At 38.4% G+C, this 23,996-nt stretch overlaps 1 protein-coding gene across 6 annotated transcripts in view; it reads left to right on the forward strand.

Annotated features, from left to right (window-relative positions):
* Window positions 1-23,996, forward strand: part of FER (FER tyrosine kinase) — a 466,113-nt gene that overhangs the window by 434,984 nt on the left and 7,133 nt on the right. For all 6 annotated transcript variants that reach the window (XM_024125793.3, XM_024125783.2, XM_055086705.1 and 3 more), the window contains one exon: window positions 3,123-3,277. In XM_024125793.3, coding sequence (XP_023981561.1) covers window positions 3,123-3,277 — 155 coding nt within the window. The remainder of the gene's footprint in view (window positions 1-3,122; window positions 3,278-23,996) is intronic.

The following is a 23,996-nucleotide window of genomic DNA, read 5'->3' on the forward strand; positions in this document are numbered from 1 at the left end:
CAAGTCAAAGATTTAACTTTAACCTTGGGCTTCTAAGGTTCTCCATTGTGAAACTTGGATCTGATGAATAAAGCCAATCTTAGCAAATTAGTAAGGTAGAAAATGTCACATTCCTTTCTGAATGTGTTTAGGTACTATCGCCCAAGGTTCCTACTAAAACATAAAAGGCTAATTTAACTCCCTGAGGAAATATCATCATTACCAGTCAACTACTGATATAAGTCAGTTGCTCAAGGTGCTTCCTATGTTACAAGACCAATCCTATAAATTAGACTTTATTTTTTTAGAAGCCTTGAGTCATGTTCGACATATAGGGGTGCATTTCAAAGGTAAATATGTAAAACCATCTCAGTTGAAAGAGAAACAAGTTGTTGATTGTTCCTCAGGGGAAAAGAATTACAGCAGAAAGCATCTAATAGACGACCTGCCTTCAGCAAGAATCACTGCTAGGATAAGACAATATATATGTATTCATTCAACAAACAATTATTGAGCACCTACTATGTGCCAAGTACTATTCTGGGCATTGGGGATACAGCTCTGAAGAGCACAGATGATACCATCACCTCTTTTCAAGGGCTTCACACCTGCCATTGTCACCTTTCCCTTCCTGCATTACTTTTACCCTCTATACAGTATTATTCCTGTCTGCATAAATACATGTAATAGCCCCCATATGAGGGGAAAAACTCCTTTGACCTGAAACCCCCTCTAGTTGCCTCCCCATTTCTCTGTACCCCTTTATAGCAAATTTACTCAGAAGAGTGTCTAAACTCACTATCTCCACTTCTTTTTCTCATTCTCTTTGAACACACTCCAGTCATGCTATTGTACCCACCACTCCTCTGAGACTGCTCTCGTCAGTGTCTCATTAAATTCCATGTTGTCAAATCTAATGGCCAGTTCATAGTCCTCATCTTTCTTGTCTTCTCAGTAGTAGATGACAGTTAATTTCTATTCCCCCTTGAAAAGCTTTCCTCGCTTGGCTTCCAGGACACCAACCCCTCTGTTGGTTTCCCTCCTGCCTCACTTGCTGCTCCTTCTCAGCCTTCTTTCTTCAATCCTCGAAATTATGGAGCACTTGTACTAAAACAGAAGAGGAAATGGACATTAGGGGGCAACTGGCTGTCTCTGCCACACTCTGTGAATCTTGTTCTTCCCCCAGTTCCCCATTTCACTGTCAGTCAGCTCCAATCTTCCAGTTGCTTAGGCCAAAATATCTTGGGTCATCCATGACTCTTTTTCTCTCCTACTCCACATCCAGTCTACCAGCAAACCCTACTGATTGTATTGATACTTTCAAAATATATTCTGAATCTGATAGCTTCTGACCACCTCCATCACTTCATCTTAGTGTAGGCTATCGTCACCTCTCCTAGAGTTCTGAAATAGTCTGCTTACTGGTCTCTCTGGTTTTGCCAGTACATTCTCCACATAGTAACATATAATCCTTCAAAAAATAAGTCATATTATGTCATTCCTGTGTGCAGAACTCTCTGGTTACCTCCTAGCTGAATAAAAAGCCAAGGAGCCTACTATTAAAAGGCCATATATTATTTGGTCCTGGCAAACTCTGATTAAATCTGCTATTCTCTCCCTCACTCATTCCCTTCCAGCTCTGCTGGTTTCCTTGATGTTCCTTGAATATACCAAGCATGAACCAATTTTAGGGACTTTGTATCTACTATTCCTTCTACCTTGAACGCTCTTCACCTAGATATCCCCATGGCTTGTTCCTTAACTTCCTTCAGGTCTTTGATCAACTATCACATTATCAAAGAGACCTTTCCTAACAACCTATCTAAAATAGGATTCCCGCTTGTAAATCTTTTTCCCTTTATACAACTCTTTTTCTTCTTAACACTCAACATCATTTGACCTATTATCTGATATTCTTTGTGTGTGTGCATGCTCATATACTTTATCTATATTTTCTATATATAAACATTTATATGTACATATATGAATTTGATTATTGAATGTCTTCCCCACTAGAATGAGAGTACTTGGTCTGTTTTTTTCACTGCTGTCTTTCCTATTAGTTAAGGGTGGTCAAGATAGAGTTCTCTGAGGTGAGAAATGTAATGGTACTTCCCCTTTCTTTTAAAGAAACTTCCTAAAAATTCTAGACAACTCTTCTGCTTATATCTCATTGGCCAATATTTAGATTATGGCCACAGCTAGCTGTAGGGGAGGTTCGGAAGTATAGCAGTTTGAGCTAAGAATGAATGAAGAGGAGCCAGCTATGCAAAAACCTAGAAGGAGAGCACTCCAGGCAAAGGGAATAGCTAAGTGCAAAGCCCTATAGTAGAAATAAGCTTGCCATGTTTAGGGGATTTGTCCTATGTTTGGGGACAAAAAAAAGCTGAATATGGCTGGAATATAGCAAATTATGGAGAGACTGGAACAAGACAAGTTGAGAGAGAGAGAGGCAGGGCAGATCACCATGTAGGGTTTTGCACACCTCAGATGCAAAAAAAAAAAAAAAAAAAAAAAAAGAGTTGCCGGTCTCTCTGTCACCTCAGCCATTCTCCAACCTTTGGGAAATTCTAGGGCTACACTGCCAAAGGCTACTTAGCAGCTACAAGCCACATACAGCTATTTAAATTAAATTAACTAACTGAAAGTAAAGAAAATTTAAAATTTCAGTTTCCCATCACACCAGCCACATTGCACGTGTTCAATAGTCACACGTGGCCAATGGCTACCTACTGGGCAGCACAGGTCATGCCAAACAGCATATGCCATTGTCACAGAAAGTTCTGTTAGTGCTGCTCTAGGAAAGCCAGTCAAAGGAGAAATAATGCCAAGTCTGCTTAGTCTCTCCTCCGTGATTTTTCTCTCTTAACCCTAGAATCAGTGTTTTTCTATTTAAATAGAAATAGTATATGTGGTGCCTAGAGATTAGCATGTGGCCTGTTCCATATGCAAATGTTACTGTAGATGATTTTTACCTATGACAGAAAAGATGGGAAAGACTGGTAAATTGCAAGCATTCTTAACCTCATTATGAATATGTTGCAAATGTAAAATTGCGAAGCATGGAAGTCAGTCAGTCATAAGTGTGAAAGCAGCTTTCAGTTTGTTTTAATAGGTGTTTTCTGTGTCTTATTGTAACCTAGGGATCTTGCTGCAAGAAACTGTCTGGTAGGTGAAAATAATGTTCTGAAAATCAGTGACTTTGGAATGTCTCGTCAAGAGGATGGTGGGGTGTATTCATCTTCTGGCTTAAAGCAGATTCCCATTAAATGGACAGCACCAGAAGCTCTTAATTATGGTAAGAATCGACTTCTTTCTTTTTGGTGGTAAAAATGGACTCCATTAGCACAAAACATTCACAAGCAAAGTTACAGGGGTAGAGCAGAGCTCCAGTTAGAATCATCTGAGGAGCAACAAAAAAGGATGTGTAAGTGTTCAGACTTTGCACTTGAACATGAGCACAAACTTAATTCATTGATCTTAATCAGATTTTTGTATGGAAGATTGCTAGATTTAAAAGATGGATAATACTTACAAGCATTGTTAAGTATGACTGTACCTCTGAAAGTTTTTATTGTTATCCAAAAAAAGATTATTTCTATCTTAATAGTCAAATTATACCCAGAGTAAAAATGTTGCTGTGGCTCTGGACCATTTCTTTTGAATGTCTTATAATTGGGGTTCCTAAATATTAAGTCAGTCAATGCTGTAGTTTCTCACTCTGAAAACTGACATGGTTTCTTAGGATCTCAGTCTCTGGAACTTGTATAAATCTTGTGGGAAGAGAGAGATGGGAGTTACATTTTAAAAGAGCAAGGATTTTTTTAACTTGAATTTTTATGTGTCATTGTAATTGGAAGTAAATACAGCTTGTATTATCTGTGGTTGGGATGAAATGGGCCATAGCAAGATGGGTAAGAGCTCAAGAATTTTTTTTTTTAAATGTGCTTTTAAGTGAAATTAAAAATTACATTTTCATTAAGGGAAGCAGCATATGAGCCATGAGTTGGTGAATGGGTATAGTATGTTTTGAATAAAAATATCATAAAGTGGAGGGAAGCATCATGCAATGTCCCTGTGTCCTCAGTCCTGCTTCTCAAAGTGGAGATGCATGAGAGGCAGGCAAGGGCACGCAGCTTATGAGACTCCATGCCAGCTGGCACCATGCGTGTGTGGCCACTGCCCCTTATCATGGTCCCTGCCTTGCTGCAGCTCGTAACAAAGCATTCATCAGAAAATATTTAGTAAGTGCCACCTCCACGTGGGCAGGGCACCAAGCCTCACCTCAGCCTCCTACTTCTGCCTCCTTATGGCTGGACCTAAACCAGGTGTGGGAGGGAAGAAGCTGAGGTTTGTGACATGAAAGCATATTAGAGAGATTGAAGACAAGATGGCAGAGTAGAATAGGACTTGAGCTCACCTCCTGTTATGAAAACACCAAAATCATAACTGCTGAACAACCACCAGCAAAAAAAGACTGGAACCTACCAAAAAAGATATTCTACATCCAAAGACAAAGAAGAAGCCACAATGAGACGAGGGACAAGGTCCAGCTCCACCCACCAGTGGGAAGGCACCAGGAAGCCTGCACAAGCCCTTGGACCAACCTCACCCACCAGGGGTCAGACATCAGAAGCAAGAAGAACTACAGTCCTGCAGAACAGAGCCCACAAACACAGAAAGTTGGAAAAAATGAGACAGCAGAGAAATATGTTCCAGATGAAGGAACAAGATGAAACCCCAGAAGAACAACTAAGTGAGGAGGAGATAGGCAATCTGCCTGAAAAAGATGATCCAAGATCTCAGAAAAAGAATGGAGGCACAGACCAAGAAGATACAAACAATGTTTAACAAAGAGCTAGAAGATTTAAAGAACAGAGATGAACAATATAATAACTAACTGAAATGAAAAATATACTAGAAGGAATCAGTAGCAGAATAAATGAGGCAGAAGAACAAATAAGTCAGCTGGAAGACAGATTGGTGGAAATCACTGCCACAAAACAGAATAAAGGAAAAAGAATGAAAAGAGATGAGGACAAACTAAGAGATCTCTGAGACAAGATTAAACGCACCAACATACACATTATAGGGGTTGCAGAAGGAGAAAAGAAGAAGGGCCTGATAAAGTATTTGAAGAGATAATAGCCAAAGACTTCCCTAACATGGGAAGGGAAACAATCACTCAAGTCCAGGAAGCACAAAAAATCCCATACAGGGTAAACCTGAGGAGGACCATGCCAAGACAGATATTAATCAAATTAACAAAAATTAAAGACAAAGAGAAAATGTTAACAATTCATTGACAGGAGACATATTAATATGTCTCTTGTTAACCAAACATTATTGACCAGAGATGCATCAATACATTTTTAGAGAGTGATACAATTAATATCAACTTGCAAAGTTGTTAGAGCTTAAAGTTGATCAGCAGTTCATTAGACAACTTATGATGTCATTATCATTCACATTTTGCTCCATTAGGTATTTGTTCCAACCTTGTGTATATTATAAACACAGGTTTATTACCACAAAATTTTCAAAAATGACGCATCGCTAAATTTTGAGTGAAGAAGAATTTTTCGGTGAATTTTATGCAGATACTTTCTCTGATTGAGCAACATATATACTAGTGTCTCAGAAGATGATAGTTCTTCAGAATATAGTTCTGATTCACACTATGTGAATATTAGACCAACAAAAAGACAAAAAACCTTAGTGATTGATTCTGATACGGAAAGTGAAAATGAAACTCACGGTGCTGGAGAATGCTCCTTTGCTTCTACAGAAGAATGGACTGAAGACAACATTTCATGAAAATTAGAAGACTTTACAGGTGTGTCAGGTGTAACTGCTGACTGTAATAACCCACAAAGTGTTAGTGAAATAACAATTTTTGGTAATGACTTTTTCGAGTTGGTCACTTCTCAAACAAACTTGTAGCACCAGCAGAATGAAAAATCATATAAAAACTATGATAAGGATTTAAAATGGACTGATGTAGCCAGTAGTGACATGAAGAAGTTTCTTGGATTAATAATTTTGATGGGACAAATAAAGTCACACTGGAAAGAATATTGGTCGACTGATCCCTTACTTGAAACACCTGTCTTTCCAAAGATTATGACAAGAAGGTTCGAACAAATAATGATATTTCTTCACTTTAACCATAACTCAGAAACTGCACTTCCTGCAGACAGAACTTCAAAAGCTAAACCTCTTTTGTATTATTTTCTACCAAAATTTCAATTGATCTATATACCCAAACAAGAGCTGTCACTTGAGGAGGCAATGATAGAGTGGAGAGGACGACTCAGATTCAAAACCTGTATTCCCAGAAAACTTACAAAATATGGAATTCTGGTCAGGATAGTTACCAAAAATGAAATGATATATATGCTACCTTGAGATTTGCATGGGTGAAGGAAAGAAACTGCAAGAAACAATATTATTGGTCCTACAACCTTATCTTGCTTCATGGCACCATATTTACGAAGACAATTATTACAACAGTGTGTCCACATCTGAAATATTGTTGAAAAATAAAACGAGAGTTTGTGGGACTATAAGAGAGAATCATGGTCTACCAAACCAATTAAAGAAGAAATCTAAAAATCTACAGAGGGGAGAAATGACATTCTTATGGAAGGGAGAAGTGATTCTTCTTATATGGAAAGACAAGAGGCTAGTCTGCATGGTGACAGCTCTTCATGACGCCTCCATAGCATCTACAGGAAAGGAAGACAGGAGGACTGGCCATCAGATAACTAAACCCACTTGTATATTAGAGTATAATAAATATATGAAAGGAGTTGATCGATCCGATCAATATCTGGCAAACTTCAATATCCTCTGGAAAACTCAAAAATGGTATAAGAAAGTGGGTTTCTATTTGAGTAGTTGTGGTTTATTCAATGAGTTTAAAATTTATTGTAGCCTTAATGCACAGAATAAAATAACTTAACAAGCAATTTTCATTAGCAGTAGCTAGAGAATGGGTAACTGACAATTCTGGTGAATGCAGTGGTAGTCCTGCACCTGGTCCTTCTCGTGGCGTATCTAAAAGAGCCCCCCACAAAGATCCACCTTGTCAACTATCAGGTAAAATAAAAGAACATATTCTAGAGGAAACAATACCCACAGAACTAAAAAAACAAATGCCACCAGAAGGTGTAGAGTCTGCTCTAACAGGGGAAAGTGCACTGAAACACAATATATTTGTAATAGAGGTTCTGTTCCCCTGCACAGAGGTGCCTGCTATACTGCCTATCACACTCTAACGAAATATTAGAATACTTTAGTAAGACATGTACAAAGTTTCAAATAAATACATTAAGTGCAAAAAAAATTGTTGATATTTACTCAAACGCGGGTGTTTCAATATTCACTTACATAACAAATCGCCTGGCCATAGTCGTTATTTTCTGCAAAAATCCCCCAGTCAATAATGTGTTAAAAGCAGTAAGACAAAAGCAACAAATAACATACAAGGAAATCCCCATAAGGTTATCAGCTGGTTTTTCAGCAGAAACTCTGCAGGCCAGAGGGAGTGGCAGGATATATTTAAAGTGATGAAAGGGAAAAGCCTACAACCAAGAATATTATACCCAGCAAGCCTCTCATTCAGATTTGGCAGAGAAATTGAAGCATTACAGACAAGCAAAAGCTAAGAAAATTCAGCACCACCAAACCAGCTTTACAACAAATGTTAAAGGAACTTCTCTAGGTGGAAAAGAAAAGGCCACAGCTAGAAACAAGAAGATTACAAATGGGAAAACTAACCAGTAAAGGCAAACATGCAGTAAAGGTAGAAAGTCATCCACTGCTGGTTTTGATATCAAAACCAGCAGTCATGAGAATAGGAGAGTACAAATTCAGGATATTGGAAATGCATTTGAAAATAAGAGACCAGCAACTTAAAATAACCTTGTACATATACAGACTGCTATATCAAAACCTCATGAGAACCACAAACTAAAAGTCTACAATAGATAAACACACAAAAAAGGAAAAGCAATCTAAACACAACACTAAAGATAGTCATCAAATCACAAGAGAATAGAACAAAAGAGGAAGGTAAGAAAAAAAAGACCTAAAAAAACAAATACCAAACAATTAACAACATGGCAATAAGAACATACATATCGATAATTACCTTAAATGTAAATGGATTAAATGCTCCAACCAGAAGACACAGACTGGATGAATGGATACAAAACCAAGACCCATCTATATGCTGTCTACAAGAGACCACCTCAGATCCAGGGACACGTACAGACTGAAAGTGAGAGAATGGAAGATAGTATTCCATGCATATGGAAATCAAAAGAAAGCTGGAATAGCAATACACATATCAGACAAAATAGACTTTAAAATAAAGACTGTTACAAGAAACAAAAAAGAACACTACATAATGATCAAGGGATCAACCCAAGAAGAAGATATAACAATTGTAAATATATATGCACCCAACATAGGAGCACCTCAATATATAAGGCAAATGCTAACAGTCATAAAAGAAGTCAACAGTATCACAATAATAATGGGGGACTTTAACACCCCACTTTCATCAATGGACAAATCATCCAGACAGAAAATCAGTAAAGAAACACAGGCCTTAAATGACACATTAGACCAGATGGACTTAATTGATATTTATAGAGCATTCCATCCAAAAGCAGCAGATTACACTTTCTTCTCTAGTGCACATGGAACATTCTCCACAACAGATCACATCTTGGGTCACAAATCAAGCCTTGGTAAATTTAAGAAAATTGAAATCAAGCATCTTTTCCAAACACAACACTGTGAGACTAAAAATCAACTACAAGAAAAAAGCTGTAAAAAACACAAACATGTGGAGGCTAAACAATATGTTACTAAATAACCAGTGAATCACTGAAGAAATCAAAGAGGAAATCAAAAAATACCTAGAGACAAATAACAATGAAAACACAATGATCCAGAAACCTATGGGACACAGCAAAAGCAGTTCTAAGAGGGAAGTTTATAGCAATACAATCTTAACACAGGAAACAAGAAAAATCTCAAATAAACAACCTAAACTTTCACCTAAAGCAACTAGAGAAAGAACAAATGAAACCCAAAGTGAGTAGAAGGAAAGAAATCATACAAATCAGCAAAGAAATACATAAAATAGAGACAAAGAAAACAACAGCAAAGATCAATGAAACTAAAAGCTGGTTCTTTGAAATGATATACAAAATTGATAAGCCTTTAGCTAGACTCATCAAGAAAAAAAGGGAGAGCTCAAATCAATAAAATTAGAAATGATAAAGGAGAAGTTACAACAGACACCAAAGAAATACAAAGCATCCTAACTGACTACTACAAGCAACTATATGGCAATGAAATGGACAACCTGGAAGAAATGGACAAATTCTTAGAAAGGTACAACCTTCCAAGAGTGAACCAGGAAGAAATAGAAAATATGAACAGACCAATCACAAGTACTGAACTTGAAATTGTGATTTAAAGACTCCCTACAAACAAAAGTCCAAGACCAGATGGCTTCATACGCGAATTCTATCAAATATTTAGAGAAGAGTTAACACCTATCCTTCTGAAACTATTCCAAAAAAATTGTAGAGGAATGAACACTCCCAAGCTCATTCTACGAGGCCACCATCACCCTGTTACCAAAACCAGACAAAAATGTCACAAAGAAAGAAAAGTACAGGCCAATATCACTAATGAACATAGACACAAAAATCCTCAACCAAATACTAGCAGCTACATCTAAAAGAATGAAGAGCTACATCTAGAAGAATGACATTAGAACATTCTTTAACACCATACACAAAAATAAACTCAAAATGGATTAAAGACCTAAATGTAAGGCCAGATACTATAAAACTCTTAGAGGAAAACACAGGCAGAACACTCTTTGACATAAATCGCAGAAAGGTCTTTTTGGACCCACTTCCTAGAGTAATGAAAATAAAAACAAAAATAAACAAATGGGACCCACAAGCTTTTTGCACAGTAGAGGAAACATAAACAAAATGAAAAGACAGCCCACAGAATGGGAGAAAATATTAGTAAATGAAGCCACTGACAAGGAATTAATCTCCAAAATACACAAACAGCTCATGCGGCTTAATATCAAAAAAACAAACAACCGAATCAAAAAATGTGCATAAGATCTAAATAGACATTTCTCCAAAGAAGACTTACAGATGACCAACAGGCACATGAAAAGATGTTCGACTTCTCTAATTAGAGAAATGCAAATCAAAACTACAATGAGGTATCACCTAACATGAGTCAGAATGGCTGTCATCAAAAAGTCTACAAACAATAAATGCTGGAGAGGGTGTGGAGAAAAGGGAACCTTCCTACACTGTTGGTAGGAATATAAATTGGTACAGCCACTATGGAGAACAGTATGGAGGTTGTTAAACTAAAAATAGAATTACCATATGATCCAGCAATCCCACTACTGGGCATATACCCTGAGAAAACCACAATTCAAAAAGACACATGCACCCCAATGTTCATTTCAGCATATTTACAATAGCCAGGACATGGAAGCAACCTAAATGTCCATTGACAGAGGAATGGATAAAGAAGACGTGGTGCATATACAATGGAATATTATATATAAATGGAATATTAGCCATAAAAAAGGGTGAAATAATGCCATTTGCAGCAATATGGATGGACCTAGAGATCGTCATACTAAGTGCAGTAAGTCCGACAGAGTAAGACGAATATCATATGATATTACTTAAATGTGGAATGTAAAAAAAATGATACAAATTAACTTATTTACAAAACAGAAACAGACTCACAGACTTCGAAAACAAACTTATGGTTACCAAGGGGAAAGGTCGGGGGTGGGGGATAAATTAGGAGTTTGGGATTAACATATACACACTACTATCTATAAAACAGATAACAAGGACCTACTGTATAGCTCAGGGAATTCTACTCAATGTTCTGTAATGGGAAAAAAATCTGAAAAAGAATGGATATATGTATGTATATAAAACTGAATCACTTTGATGTATACTTGAAACTAACAGAACATTGTAAATCAAGTATGCTCCAATATAAAATAAAAATTAAACTGAAAATATCATAAAATGATTCTTTATTGATTTAAAGTGAAAAATTACTTCACCATGAAAAATTAATAAGGTATTTACAAATGTCTTAATGGCTTAATTAAAGACCAGGTAACTTAGAAAGAGCTTGGAGGTGACATTCATGTAACATAAAATTAACCATTTTAAAGCAAACAATTCAATGGCATTGAGTACATTCACTGTGGTGTGCAACCACTGCCTCTGTGTAGTTCCAAAACACTGTCATCACTCCAAAATAAAATTTATACCCGTATTAAGCAGTTACTCCCCATTCCTTCCTTCCCTCAGCCACTGGCAACCACATATCTGCTTTTTGTTGCTATGTATTTACCTATTCTGCATGTTTCATATAAATGGAATCATACAATATGTGACTTTTGGTATGTGACTTCTTTCACTTAGTATAATGTTTTCAAGGTTCATCCATGTTGTAGCATGTGTCATTATTTTACTCCTTTTTATGGCTGAATAATCATTCTGCTGTATATATTTACCACCATTTATTTATATGTTCATTCATTGATGTATATTTGAGCAGTGTTTACCTTTTGGCTGTTGTGAATAATTCTGCTATAAACATCTGTATGCCAGGATTTATTTGAGGACCTATTTTCAATTATTCTGAGTACACACTAGGTAATATGGTAATTCTGTGCTTAACTTCTTGAGGAACCACCAAATGTTTTCCAGATAAAGCTTTGGAATGTTATTGTTTTTGAAGTGAATTGGGGTGGATCGAGACACCAGAATCTGCTTTGTATTTTGCATATCAGCAATGCTATGGCATAGATAAGTGTAGGTAGTAGTCATTGTGAGAAACTGACTAAGCTGTTCTAGTTCCCAACAATGAAATTTTTTAACTTAATACTCCACAGATACTAATCCTCACCCTTAGTGTGTCTTCCCATGTGCTGGCAAGGAAGCTTTTGGAAGCTTTGCAGATCACAAACTAATTCCACCATTCCTCAAAATCTAGAGAAAATGGCAGCCCTGCTATTTTCCACAGGGATTCTTCTCTGGGGTGGTTATTACTCTAAAGCTATATTCCTAAGGAGAACAATCACAGGGTAAAAGAAAGGACTGTATTCTTTTTATTTACGCAGAGGTTTTCTTTAGATGACAAAACATTGTTAAGCACCTTCTTGATTCTTACAGCATCCCTATAAAGGAGCTGGAGCTGGACTTGGGAGCCCTAAAACCTTATCAATAAAATCCAGCTCTCTAGAATGTGTTCTTAACCCTGTTTGCCAGATTCTGTATATTACACTGCCTTTAAAACTCCTCTTACTGCTAAGCAATTATGCCAAGTAAAATCCTGCCTTTCAATCACAGTGTATTTTAGTTGAATTTCAAGCTGACTAAAGTATTTACAAATCAAAATTCTAATTCCAAATATCTTTAAGAGCCAGACCTAAATTTGGTATGTCATATAATAAAGACAGGCAAGAAGATATTTGATTGGCAGTGAGGGACCTCTTTTAGCAATCTTTAATGTTAACTTTATAAAATGCAGAACAACACACCATCTCACCATACACAAAAATAAACTCAAAATGGTTTAAAGACTTTAACATAATACATGACACCATAAAACTCCTAGAAAAGATCATAGGCAAAACATTCTCTTACATAAATCATACCAATGTTTTCTTAGGTCAGTCTCCCAAGGCAATAGAAATAAAAACAAAAATAAACAAATGGGACCTAATCAAACTTACAGGATTCTGCACAGCAAAGGAAACCATAAACAAAACGAAAAGACAACTTACAGAATGGGAGAAAATATTTGCAAGTTACGTGACTAACAAGGGCTTAATTTCCAAAATATATAAATAGCTAAAAACAAAAATAAACAAATGGGACCTAATCAAACTTACAGGATTCTGCACAGCAAAGGAAACCATAAACAAAACGAAAAGACAACTTACAGAATGGGAGAAAATATTTGCAAGTTACGTGACTAACAAGGGCTTAATTTCCAAAATATATAAATAGCTCATACAACTCAATAACAAAAAAACAAACAACCCAATCAAACAATGGGCAGAAGACCTAAATAGACATTTCTCAAAAGAAGACATACAGATGGCCAACAGGCACATGAAAATATGCTCAACATCGCTAATTATTAGAGAAATGCAAATCAAAACTACAGTGAGGTACCACCTCACATCAGTCGAAATGGCCATCATTAAAAAGTCTACAAATAATAAATGCTGGAGAGGGTGTGGAGAAAAGGGACCCCTCCTACACTGTTGGTAGGAATGTAAGTTGGTGCAGCCACTGTGGAAAACAGTTCCTCAGAAAACCAAAAATAGAATTACGATATGATCCAGCAATCTCACTCCTGGGCGTATGCCCACACAACACTATAATTCAAAAAGATATATGCACCCCTATGTTCACAGCAGCAGCATCTACAATAGCTAAGACATGGAAACAACCTAAATTTCCATCGACAGATGAATGGATAAAGAAGATGTAGAACACATATACAATGGAATAAAAAACGAAATAATGCCATATTCAGCAACATGGATACAACTAGAGATTATCATACTAAGTGAAGTCAGAAAGAGAAATACCATATTATATCACTTATATGTGGAATCCAAAATATGACACAAACGAACCTATCTATGAAACAGAAACAGAATCTTGGACACGGAGAACAGACTGGTGGTTGCCAAGGGGGAGGGGGTTGGGGAAGGGATGGAATGGGAGGTTGGGATTAGCAGATGTAGCGTTATGAATGGATAAACAACAGTGGATAAGCACAGAGAACTATATTCAATATTCTATGATAAACCATATGGAAAATAATATTTTAAAAAGAATGTGTATGTATAACTGAATCATTTGCTGTACAGCAGAAATTAAAACCTTGTAATCGACTATACTTCAATTTAAAAATTTGATAAAAATAAAATGCAGAACAATTTAGATGAGGGAGAGATTTTTAACAGGATGAGAAAGAAGTGGGGGGTATTTGTTACCCAATCCAATGAGGGAGCTCCTGAGTGTCTACAAGTGTCATGGCAACCCTGAGAAATTCAGTTCTCATAGACTAAAATTGCTGAAGATTGGCTCTGAATCCTAGCACTTTTTTAACAAGAGAAAATATATTTTATGAAAGTCTTATTTTTAGTTCCACTTCTTCCATGTTTTATGCAAATATCAGTTTATGATTGGTGGTAAAATTTTGCCTCATTTCCAGGGGTCGTTTTTTTCCCCACGGATTCTTTTTTTCACTTTTGCCCTCAGAGTAGATGAAATGCTGCCCAAGTCTCCATGCAGTGTGGGGTTAGGGTAGATGGAAAACCCCTTCAGTCTAAGAAAACTCTCTGAAATTTTAGCTTAGGGACATGGAATTAAAGTTATTTTCACCATTATTTTGTCATTAGTGTTGTCATTTAATTTTTGAAAAGATGATGCATAAACTTGTTTTCGTTTTGTTTTGTTTTAGTCAAGCAGTATGTAAAGGGCCTACAATGAAATGTAAGCCCCTCTCCCCACCCTTGTCTCTAGCCATGTAATTCCCCTTCCTAAAGGCAAATACTCTTATCATATTGTTGTATTCTTCTCAGAGATTTCTCAGCCATCAAATTGTACATATCTCCCCCCGCTTTTTAAGCACACAGTGGTAGCATACTTCATAGCCTCCTCAGCGTATACTGCCTCCTCAGTACAGCTGTTAACAAAGGTACTGTGATTGTAAGGGGCAAATAAGATACTGATTTCCAACTAAGGAATAGAACAATCTGTGTAACAATCATTAAAAGAAATTTTTTCGTTTGTCACCTGGGAACTTGGGGCTGATACACCCGTAGAAATTTAATTACTGTGAAGTAACTAAGTACTCTGAAATGCAAGAGAGGTAGGATTTATAATGTAAAGAGTCCTGGATCAGCCATCAGGACCAGGTTTCCCAACCAGTCATGTCATTAGTTGCATGACCTTAGCAAGCGATCCATTTCTCTACACCTATGTTTTCTAATTTGCAAATGAGAATGATAGTATCTTCCCCTGCAAAGGGTACTGTGAGCATCAAATGAGACATGGAAAACTAGCAATGTGCTATATGGCTGTAAGTAACTTTTAGCCCATTACAATTATCCAGCAAGGTTTCAGGTCAAGATGGGGATATAGTTAGATCCTGAACTCACCTCCTCCCACAGATACATTGAATATACAGCTACATATGGAACATTTGCCCCTGAAAAAAACCTAAAAACTAGCTGAGCAACTCGTACACATTGGGCAAAGGAGGAAAAAAGCCACATGGAAGCAGGTAGGAGCAGCTGACTTAAAATGTTGCCCTAAATCCCACCCCTGGTTCAGTGACCCACAATCAGGAGGGAACTCAAAACCTATAGCTTCTCCCTGAGGAGCGAAGGAACATCAGACATCCTATCTTTTAAGACCTGCACCTGAGAGATGAGCCCCCAAAACATCTGGCTTTGAAAATGATCTGTGCTTGCATCCACGAGACCCTCAAGGCTTTAGAAAGCTGAGAACTGCTTCTTTTTTTTTTTTTGTGGTATGCGGGCCGCCCTCTGTTGCGGCCTCTCCCGTTGCGGAGCACAGGCTCCGGACGCGCAGGCCCAGCGGGCATGGCTCACGGGCCCAGCCGCTCCGCGGCAGGCTCAGCGGCCATGGCTCACGGGCCCAGCCGCTCCGCGGCATGTGGGATCCTCCCAGACCGGGGCGCGAACCCGGTTCCCCTGCATCGGCAGGCGGACGCGCAACCACTGCGCCACCAGGGAAGCCCGAGAACTGCTTCTTAAAGGGCTCACCCACCCCAGGGCCCAGCGCAGAATCAGCTAATGGAGACACTCCTAGACTTTACATGAAAGAGCTTCACTTGATAATCTTAACACATTAGCCTGAGGGGCAGGCATCTAATTTAATGCATCTAGGGCCCTGACAGGGTATCTCTAGGAACAGAGGCTGGCAGGCCCCATCTTCATGCTTTCCCTCTGCTATGATCCAGAGTGCCAGTATCTCTCAGAGGGGAGCTTTTACACATGTCTGGTGCCCTGGTTTTTGTAGCTGCCACCCAGGGGACACCCTTTGATCACCAGGCTCTGGAGACCAGGGGTTGTGTATTCCTGGAACCCACAGGACTGTAACAATCTGAGAGTGAGTTTTTGGCAGACTGCCACCTCCCAAGACACTGCACTGGCAGCAGACTGAAGCACACCCCCAGTCTTTCTGATAAAGACCATTTGCTTATCCAGGAGCTTTGGCCTGAGGGGCAGGCTTCTGGTCTGGCACACTTCCAGGGGCCTACAGAATTGCTCTCAGGGAATGAGGCTGGTGGATGCCATCTTTGTGCTATCCCTCTGCCTCACTCTAGCTCACTGGTATCTCCAAGAAAGGAGCTTAAACACTTGTCTGGTGCCTCAGTTTTTTCAGCTGCTGCCAGGAGACACCTCTACATTGCCTGGCTCTGGTGACCAGCAGGGCTGACACTCCTGGGTCCCACAGAACTGAGAAAGCGTTCTTAAACAGCTACCACCCTCAGGGCACAGCAAGAGGCAACAGACCCAGGAGCACAGTCTTTCCGTGAAAGGCCTATAATCTTGTGCTGGAGCGTCAGCCTGAGGGCAGGCTCCAGGTTTGTCACACGTCTAGAAGCCTATCAAGGTGCTCTCAGGGAATGCAGGCCAGAGAACACGATTTTGTGACTTGCTCTGCCTCGCTACAATTTTTCAGTATCTCCCAGAAAGGAACTTACGCACTTGTCTGGAGCCCCTATTTTTGTGACTGTAATCCAGGGGACATTCCAGATCGCCTGGCTCTGAGGGCCAGCATGGCTTACACTTGCAGTCTGACAGGACTGTATATATTTGCATGCTTTAAAGTTGCTGCCTGAGGGTCTGGCTTCCAATCAGCCTGAATCTATGTGCTAGATATTCCTCTTTGGGACACTGACAGGCCTTGGAACACCTTCAACTACTCGGAGCTATTTAAAAATAAAATAGGCTGCTTGGACAATCACAAAGGCTTGAGAGACAACGGAGAGTTAGGTCAGAGCTGGATGGTAAGTTGCATCTCCGACAGGAGGCCACTCCTTCAGGACTGGGAGAGGTGGCTGTTTCATCTGATGCATGGAAACGAACACAGGAAGTCGAGCAAAATGAGGAATGTGTTCCAAACAAAAGAACAAGATAATAACACCTCAGAAAAAAACCTTCACGAAACGGACATAGTTTATCCACCTGATAAAACGTTAAAGCTGGTAAAGAATGGATGAACATAGTGAGAATTTCAACAAAGAGATAGAAAATATAAGAAGGTACCAAAGAAAAGACATAGAGTTGAAGAATACAATAACTGGATTGAAAAATATGCTAGAGAGGTTCAACATCATACTACATGAAGCAGAATAAAGGATCAGTGAGCTCAAAGGGCAATGGAACTCATCCAATCACAGCAATAAAAAGAAAAAAGCCAAGAGAGCTTAAGGGACTTATGAGACAACATCTAGCAGACTAATATTTGCATTATAGGAGTCCCAAATGGAGGGGAGAGAGAGAAAAAGGGGCAGAAAACTTATTTGAAGATAGAATTGGGGACTTCCATGGTGACACGGTGGTTGGGAATCCACCTGCCAATGCAGGGGACACGGGTTCGATCCCTTTTCCAGGAAGATCCCACATGCTGCGGAGCAGCTAAGCCCGTGCGCCACAACTACTGAGCCTGCGCTCTAGGTGCCGCAAGCCACAACTACTGAGGCTGTGCGCCACAACTACTGAAGCCCGCACGCCTAGAGCCCGTGCTCCACAACAAGAGAAGCCACCACAATGAGAAAGAAGCCCGTGCACCGCAACAAAGAGTAGCCCCTGCTCGCCACAACTAGAGAAAGCCCTCACATAGCAGCAAAGACCCAACGCAGCCAAAAATAAGTAAATAAAAAATAAATAAATTTATTTAAAGAAAAAAAAAGATATAATGGCTGAAGACTTCCTACCTGGGAAAGGAAAGAGACATCCAGACCAGGAAACCCACAGTGCTCCAAATAAGATGATGAACCCAAAGAGACCCACACCAAACACATTATATTTAAAGTGTCAGGGCTTCCCTGGTGGCGCAGTGGTTGAGAATATGCCTGCCGATGCAGGGGACACGGGTTCGTGCCCCGGTCCGGGAAGATCCCACATGCTGCGGAGCGGCTGGGCCCGTGAGCCATGGCCACTGAGCCTGTGCGTCCGGAGCCTGTGCTCTGCAACGGGAGAGGCCACAACAGTGAGAGGTCCGTGTACCACACACAAAAAAATAATAATTAAAAATAAAGTGTCAAAAGTTAAAAGAAAATCTTAAAAGCAGCAAGAGAAAAACAACTTGTTATATACAAGGGATTCCCCATACAACTACCAGCAAATATTTCAACAGAAACTTTGCATGCAAGAAAGGAATGGCATGATATATTCACTGTGCTGAAAGAAAAATACTTCCAACAAAGAATACTCTACTTGGCAAAGCCATCATTCAAAATTGAAGGAGAGAGAAAGAGTTTTCCAGATAAGCAAAATCTAAAAGAGTTCATCACCACTAAACTGGCCTTACAAGGAATGGTAAAGGGACTTCCCTAAGCTGAAAAGAAAGGTTGCTAATTAGTAACAAGAAAATATATGAAAGTATATATATCTCACTGGCAAAGGTAAATATGTAGTAAGGTAGTGGATCAATCACTTATAAAGGTAGTATGAAGGTTAAAGACAAAAAAAATAAAAACTATAACTACAAAAATTAGTTAAGGGATATACAAGATAAATAGATATAAAATCTGACATCAGAAACATAAAACAAGGCAGAGAGGAGTGAAAATGTAGAGCTTTTGAATGTGTTCAATCTTCAGTTTAATCAACTTAAAAATGTAAGTTGTTATGTGTAAGCCTCATGGTTACCACAAAGTCAAAATCTATAGTAGATACATTAATGATAATGACAAAAATCTAAGCATACCATTAAAGAAAGTCATCAAACCACAAAGGAAGAGAGCAAGTGAAGAAGTAAGGAACAGAGAGGAAGTATAAAACAGCGAGAAAGGAATTTAAATAGCAATAAGTGCATACATATCAATAACAACGTTAAATGTAAAGGGACTAAATTTGCCAGTCAAAAGACAGAGTTGCTGAATGGAATAAAAAATAAGACCCATCTATATGCTGCCTACAAGAGACTCATCGCAGACATAAGGACACACAAAGACTAAAAGTGAAGGGATGGAGAAAGATATTCCATGCAAATGGAAACCAAAATGAAGCTGGGGTGGCTATATTTATATCAAAGGAGATTTTAAAACAAAGACTGTAATCAGAGACAAAGGAGGGCATTACATAATGATAAAGAGGTCAATCCAACAAGAGGATATAAAATTTGTAAATATTTGTGCACCTAACATAGGAATACTTAAATATATAAAACAAATATTAACAGACGTAAAAGGAGAAATAAACAGCAATACAATAGTAGTAGGCGACTTCAATACCCTACTTGAGTCAATGTAAAGATCAGACAGAAAATCAGTAAGGAAATGTCAGCCTTAAATGACACTTTAGACCTGATGACCTTAACAGATATATATATAAATATAGATATCTATAGATCAGTATACACATGCCATCCAAAAGCAGCAGAATACATATTCTTTCCTAGTGCACGTGGAATGTTCCCCAAGACAGATTGTATGTTAGGCCACAAAACAAGTCTTAATAAATTTAACAAGACTGAAATCACATCAAGCATCTTTTCTGACCACAACGGTATGGAACTAGAAGTCAATTACAAGAAGAAAGCTAGGAAATTCACAAATATGTGGAAATTAAACATGCTACTGAACAACCAGTGGGTCACAGAATAAATAAAAAGAAAAATCAAAATTACCTTGAGACAAATTAAAATGGAAATAGAACATACCAAAAGTTAGGTGAGGCAGTAAAAGCAGTTCTGAGAGGTATGTTCATAGTAATAAATGCCTACCTCAAGAAACAAGAAAGATCTCAAACAACATAACATCACACCTCAAGGAACTAGAATAAGAACAAATAAAACCCAAAGTTATTAGAAGGAAGGAAATAACAAAGATCAGAGCAGAAATAAATGAAAAAGACTAAAAAGACAATAGAAAAGATCAATGAAACTAATAGCTACTTCTTTGAAATGATAGAATTGACAAAACTTTAGCTACACTCAGCAAGAAAAAAAAGTGACAGAAATCAAATCAAAACAGTTAAAAATGAAAAATGAGACATTACAAATGATACCACAGATATACAAAGGATGGTAAGAGGCTTCTATGAACAACTATATGCCAACAAACTGGACAACCTAGAAAAAGTGAAAAAAAATCTCTCAAACAAAAACCTTCTGAAATTGAATCAGTAACAAAAAAAACCTCTCAACAAAAAGAAATCTAGGAATGAATGGCTTCACTGGTGAATTTTACCATACATTCAGAGAAGATTAATACCAGTCGTTCTCAAACTCTTCCAAAACAGAAGAAGAGGGAATACTCCGAAACTCATTTTATGAGTCCATCATTACTCTGATATCAAAACCACACAAAGACATCAGAAGAAAAGAAAATTACAGGCTATTGTTCCTGATGAACACAGAAGCAAAAATTCTCAACACAATGTTAGCAAACGGAATTCAGCAATACATTAAATAATAAAAGGATCATTCATCAAGATCAAGTGGGATTTATTCCAAGGATACAAGGATGGTTTAACATCTGCAAATCGATCAACATGATGCACCACATTAACAAAATAAAGGCTAAAAATCATATCATCGTATCATCTCAATAGATACAGAAAAAGCATTGGACAAAACTCAACATCCCATTAAGATAAAAATTCTCAACAAAGTGGGTACAGAGGAAATGTACCTCAACATAATAAAGGTCACATATGACAAACCCACAGCTAACGTCACAGTTCACAGTAAAAAGCTGAAAGCTTTTCCTCTAAGAACAGGAACAAGACAAGGATGCCCACTCTCACCACTTTTATTCAACATAGTATTGGAAGTCCTAGCCATAGCAATTAGGCAAGAGAAAGAAATAAAAGGAATCCCATTTGGAAAGGAAGAAGTAAAACTGTCCTTATTTGCAGATGAAATGATATTATATAGAAAATCCTAAAGTCTCCACCAAGTAAGTGTTAGAACTAATCAATGAATAGAGTAAATTGCAGGATACAAAGTCAAAATACAAAAATCTGTTGTGTTTCTATACTAATACTAATAACAAATTATCAGAAAGAGAAATTAAGGAAACAGTTCCATTTACAATTGCATCAAAAACAATAAAATATCTAGGAATAAATTTCACCAAGGAGGTGAAAAACCTGTACAATGAAAACTCTCAGACACAACCCAAGAAACTGAAGAAGACACAAATAAATGAAAAGATATTTCATGCTCATGGATTGGAAGAATCAATATTAATAAAATGTTCATACTACCCAAAGCAATCTACAGATTCAGTTCAATCCCTATCAGAATTCCAATGGCATTTTTCACATAACTGGATCAAATAATAGTAAAATTTGTGTGGAACCACAAAAGACCCTGAACAGTCAAAGCAATCTTGAGGAAGAAGTACAGAGCTAGGGGCATCATGCTCCCTGATTTCAAACTATACTACAAAGCCATGGTATTTAAAGCAGCATGGTATTAGAATTAAACAGACACACAGATCAATGGAACAGAATAGAAAGCCTAGAAATAATCCCATGCATAAATGGTCAATTAATTTATGACAGAGGAGGCAAGAGTATACAATGGGGAAAGGACATCTCTTCAATAAATGTTGGGAAAACTGGACAGCCACATTCCAAAGAATGAAACAGACCACTATCTTACACCATATGCAAAAATTAACTCAAAATGGTTAAAGACTTGACTATAAGACCTGAAGTCATAAAACTCCTAGAAGAAAACATAGGCAGTAAGCTCTAGTGCTGGAGATGAGTTTTTGGATTTGATGTCAAAGTAAAGGCAACAAAAGCAAAAATAAACAAGTCGGGCTATTTCAAACTAAAAAGCTTCTGCACAGCAAAGGAAACCATTTACAAAATAAAAGGACACCTACCAAATGAGAGAATATATTTGCAAGTCGTATAGCTGATAGGGATTAATATTTAAATATATAAAGAACTCATGCAACTCAAGACAAAAACCAATCTGATTAAAAAATGGGCAGAAGTTCAGAATAGACAGTTTTCCAAAGAAGGGATATACATGGCCAACAGTTTCATGAAAAGATACTCAACATCACTAATCATCAGGGAAATGCAAATCAAAACCACAGTGACTTATCACCTCATACCTGTTAGAACGGCTGTTATTAAAACAAGAAATAACAAGTGTTGGCCAGGTTGTGGAGAAAAGGATCCCTCCTCCACTGTCGGGAGGAATGTAAATTGGTGCAACCACTATGGAAAACAGTATGGAGGTTCCTCATAAAACTAAAAATAGAGCTACCATATGATCTAGCAGTTCCACTTCTGGGTATTTATCTGAAGAAAACAAAAATGCTAACTCAAGAAGATATATGCACCTCCATGTTCATTTGCAGCATTATTTACAATAGCCAAGATATGGAAATAGCCTAAGTGTACATCAATGGATGAATGAATAAAGAAGATATGGTGTGTATATACAATAGAATATTATTCAACCATAGCAAAGAGTGAAATCATGCCATTTGTGACAACATGGATGGACCTTGAGGGTATCATGCTAAGGGAAATAAGTCAGACAGAGAAAGACAAATACTCTATAATCTTATATGTGAAATCTAAACAACAACAAAACCACTCTCATAGATACAGAGAACAGACTGGTGGTTGCCAGAGTCTAGCAGTGGGAGGTAGGGGGAGGGTGAAGGTGGTCAAGAGGTACAAAATTCCAGTTATAAAACAAATGAGTCATGGGGGTCTAATGTAAAACATGGTGACTATAATTAATAGTACTATATTGCATATTTGAAAGTTGCTAAGAGAGTAAGTAGATCTTGAAGTTCTCATCACAGGAAAAAAAGTTTTTATGACAATGGATGGTGACTATGGATGGTGATGTTGACTAGACTTATCGTGGTGATTATTTTGCAATATATACAAATATTAAATCATCATGCTGTATACCTGAAACTAATATAATGTTATGTCACTTATATCTCAGTAAGAAAAATAAAGAAGTAATTATTAATTAATTTTTTAAAATTATCCAGTAAAACCAGATTCAAAAGTCAAGGTTACAGGGCTTCCCTGGTGGCGCAGGGGTTAGGAATCCGCCTGCCAACACAGGGGACACGGGTTCGAGCCCTGGTCCGGGAAGATCCCACATGCCACAGAGCAACTAAGCCCGTGAGCCACAACTACTGAGCCTGTGCTCTAAAACCCATGAGCCACAACTACTGAGCCCCCGTGCCACAACTACTGAAGCCCACGCGCCTAGAGCCTGTGCTTGGCAACGAGAAGCCACCGCAATGAGAAGCCCACGTGCTGCGACAAAAAGTAGCCCCTGTTGGGCTTTCCCTGGTGGCGCAGTGGTTGAGAGTCCGCCTGCCGATGCAGGGGACATGGGTTCGTACCCTGGTCCGGGAAGATGCCACATGCCGCGGAGCGGCTGGGCCCGTGAGCCATGGCCGCTGGGCCTGCGCGTCCGGAGCCTGTGCTCCTCAACGGGAGAGGGCCGCGTACCACAAAAAAAAAAAAAAAGTTCCTATTGTTAGGGGCTTCCCTGGTGGCGCAGTGGTTGCGCGTCCGCCTGCCGATGCAGGGGAACCGGGTTCGAGCCCTGGTCCGGGAAGATCCCACATGCCACAGAGCAACTAAGCCCGTGAGCCACAACTACTGAGCCTGTGCTCTAAAGCCCATGAGCCACAACAGA

The sequence above is a fragment of the Physeter macrocephalus genome, chromosome 8 (genome assembly GCF_002837175.3).
Source record: "Physeter macrocephalus isolate SW-GA chromosome 8, ASM283717v5, whole genome shotgun sequence".
NCBI lineage: Eukaryota > Metazoa > Chordata > Mammalia > Artiodactyla > Physeteridae > Physeter > Physeter macrocephalus.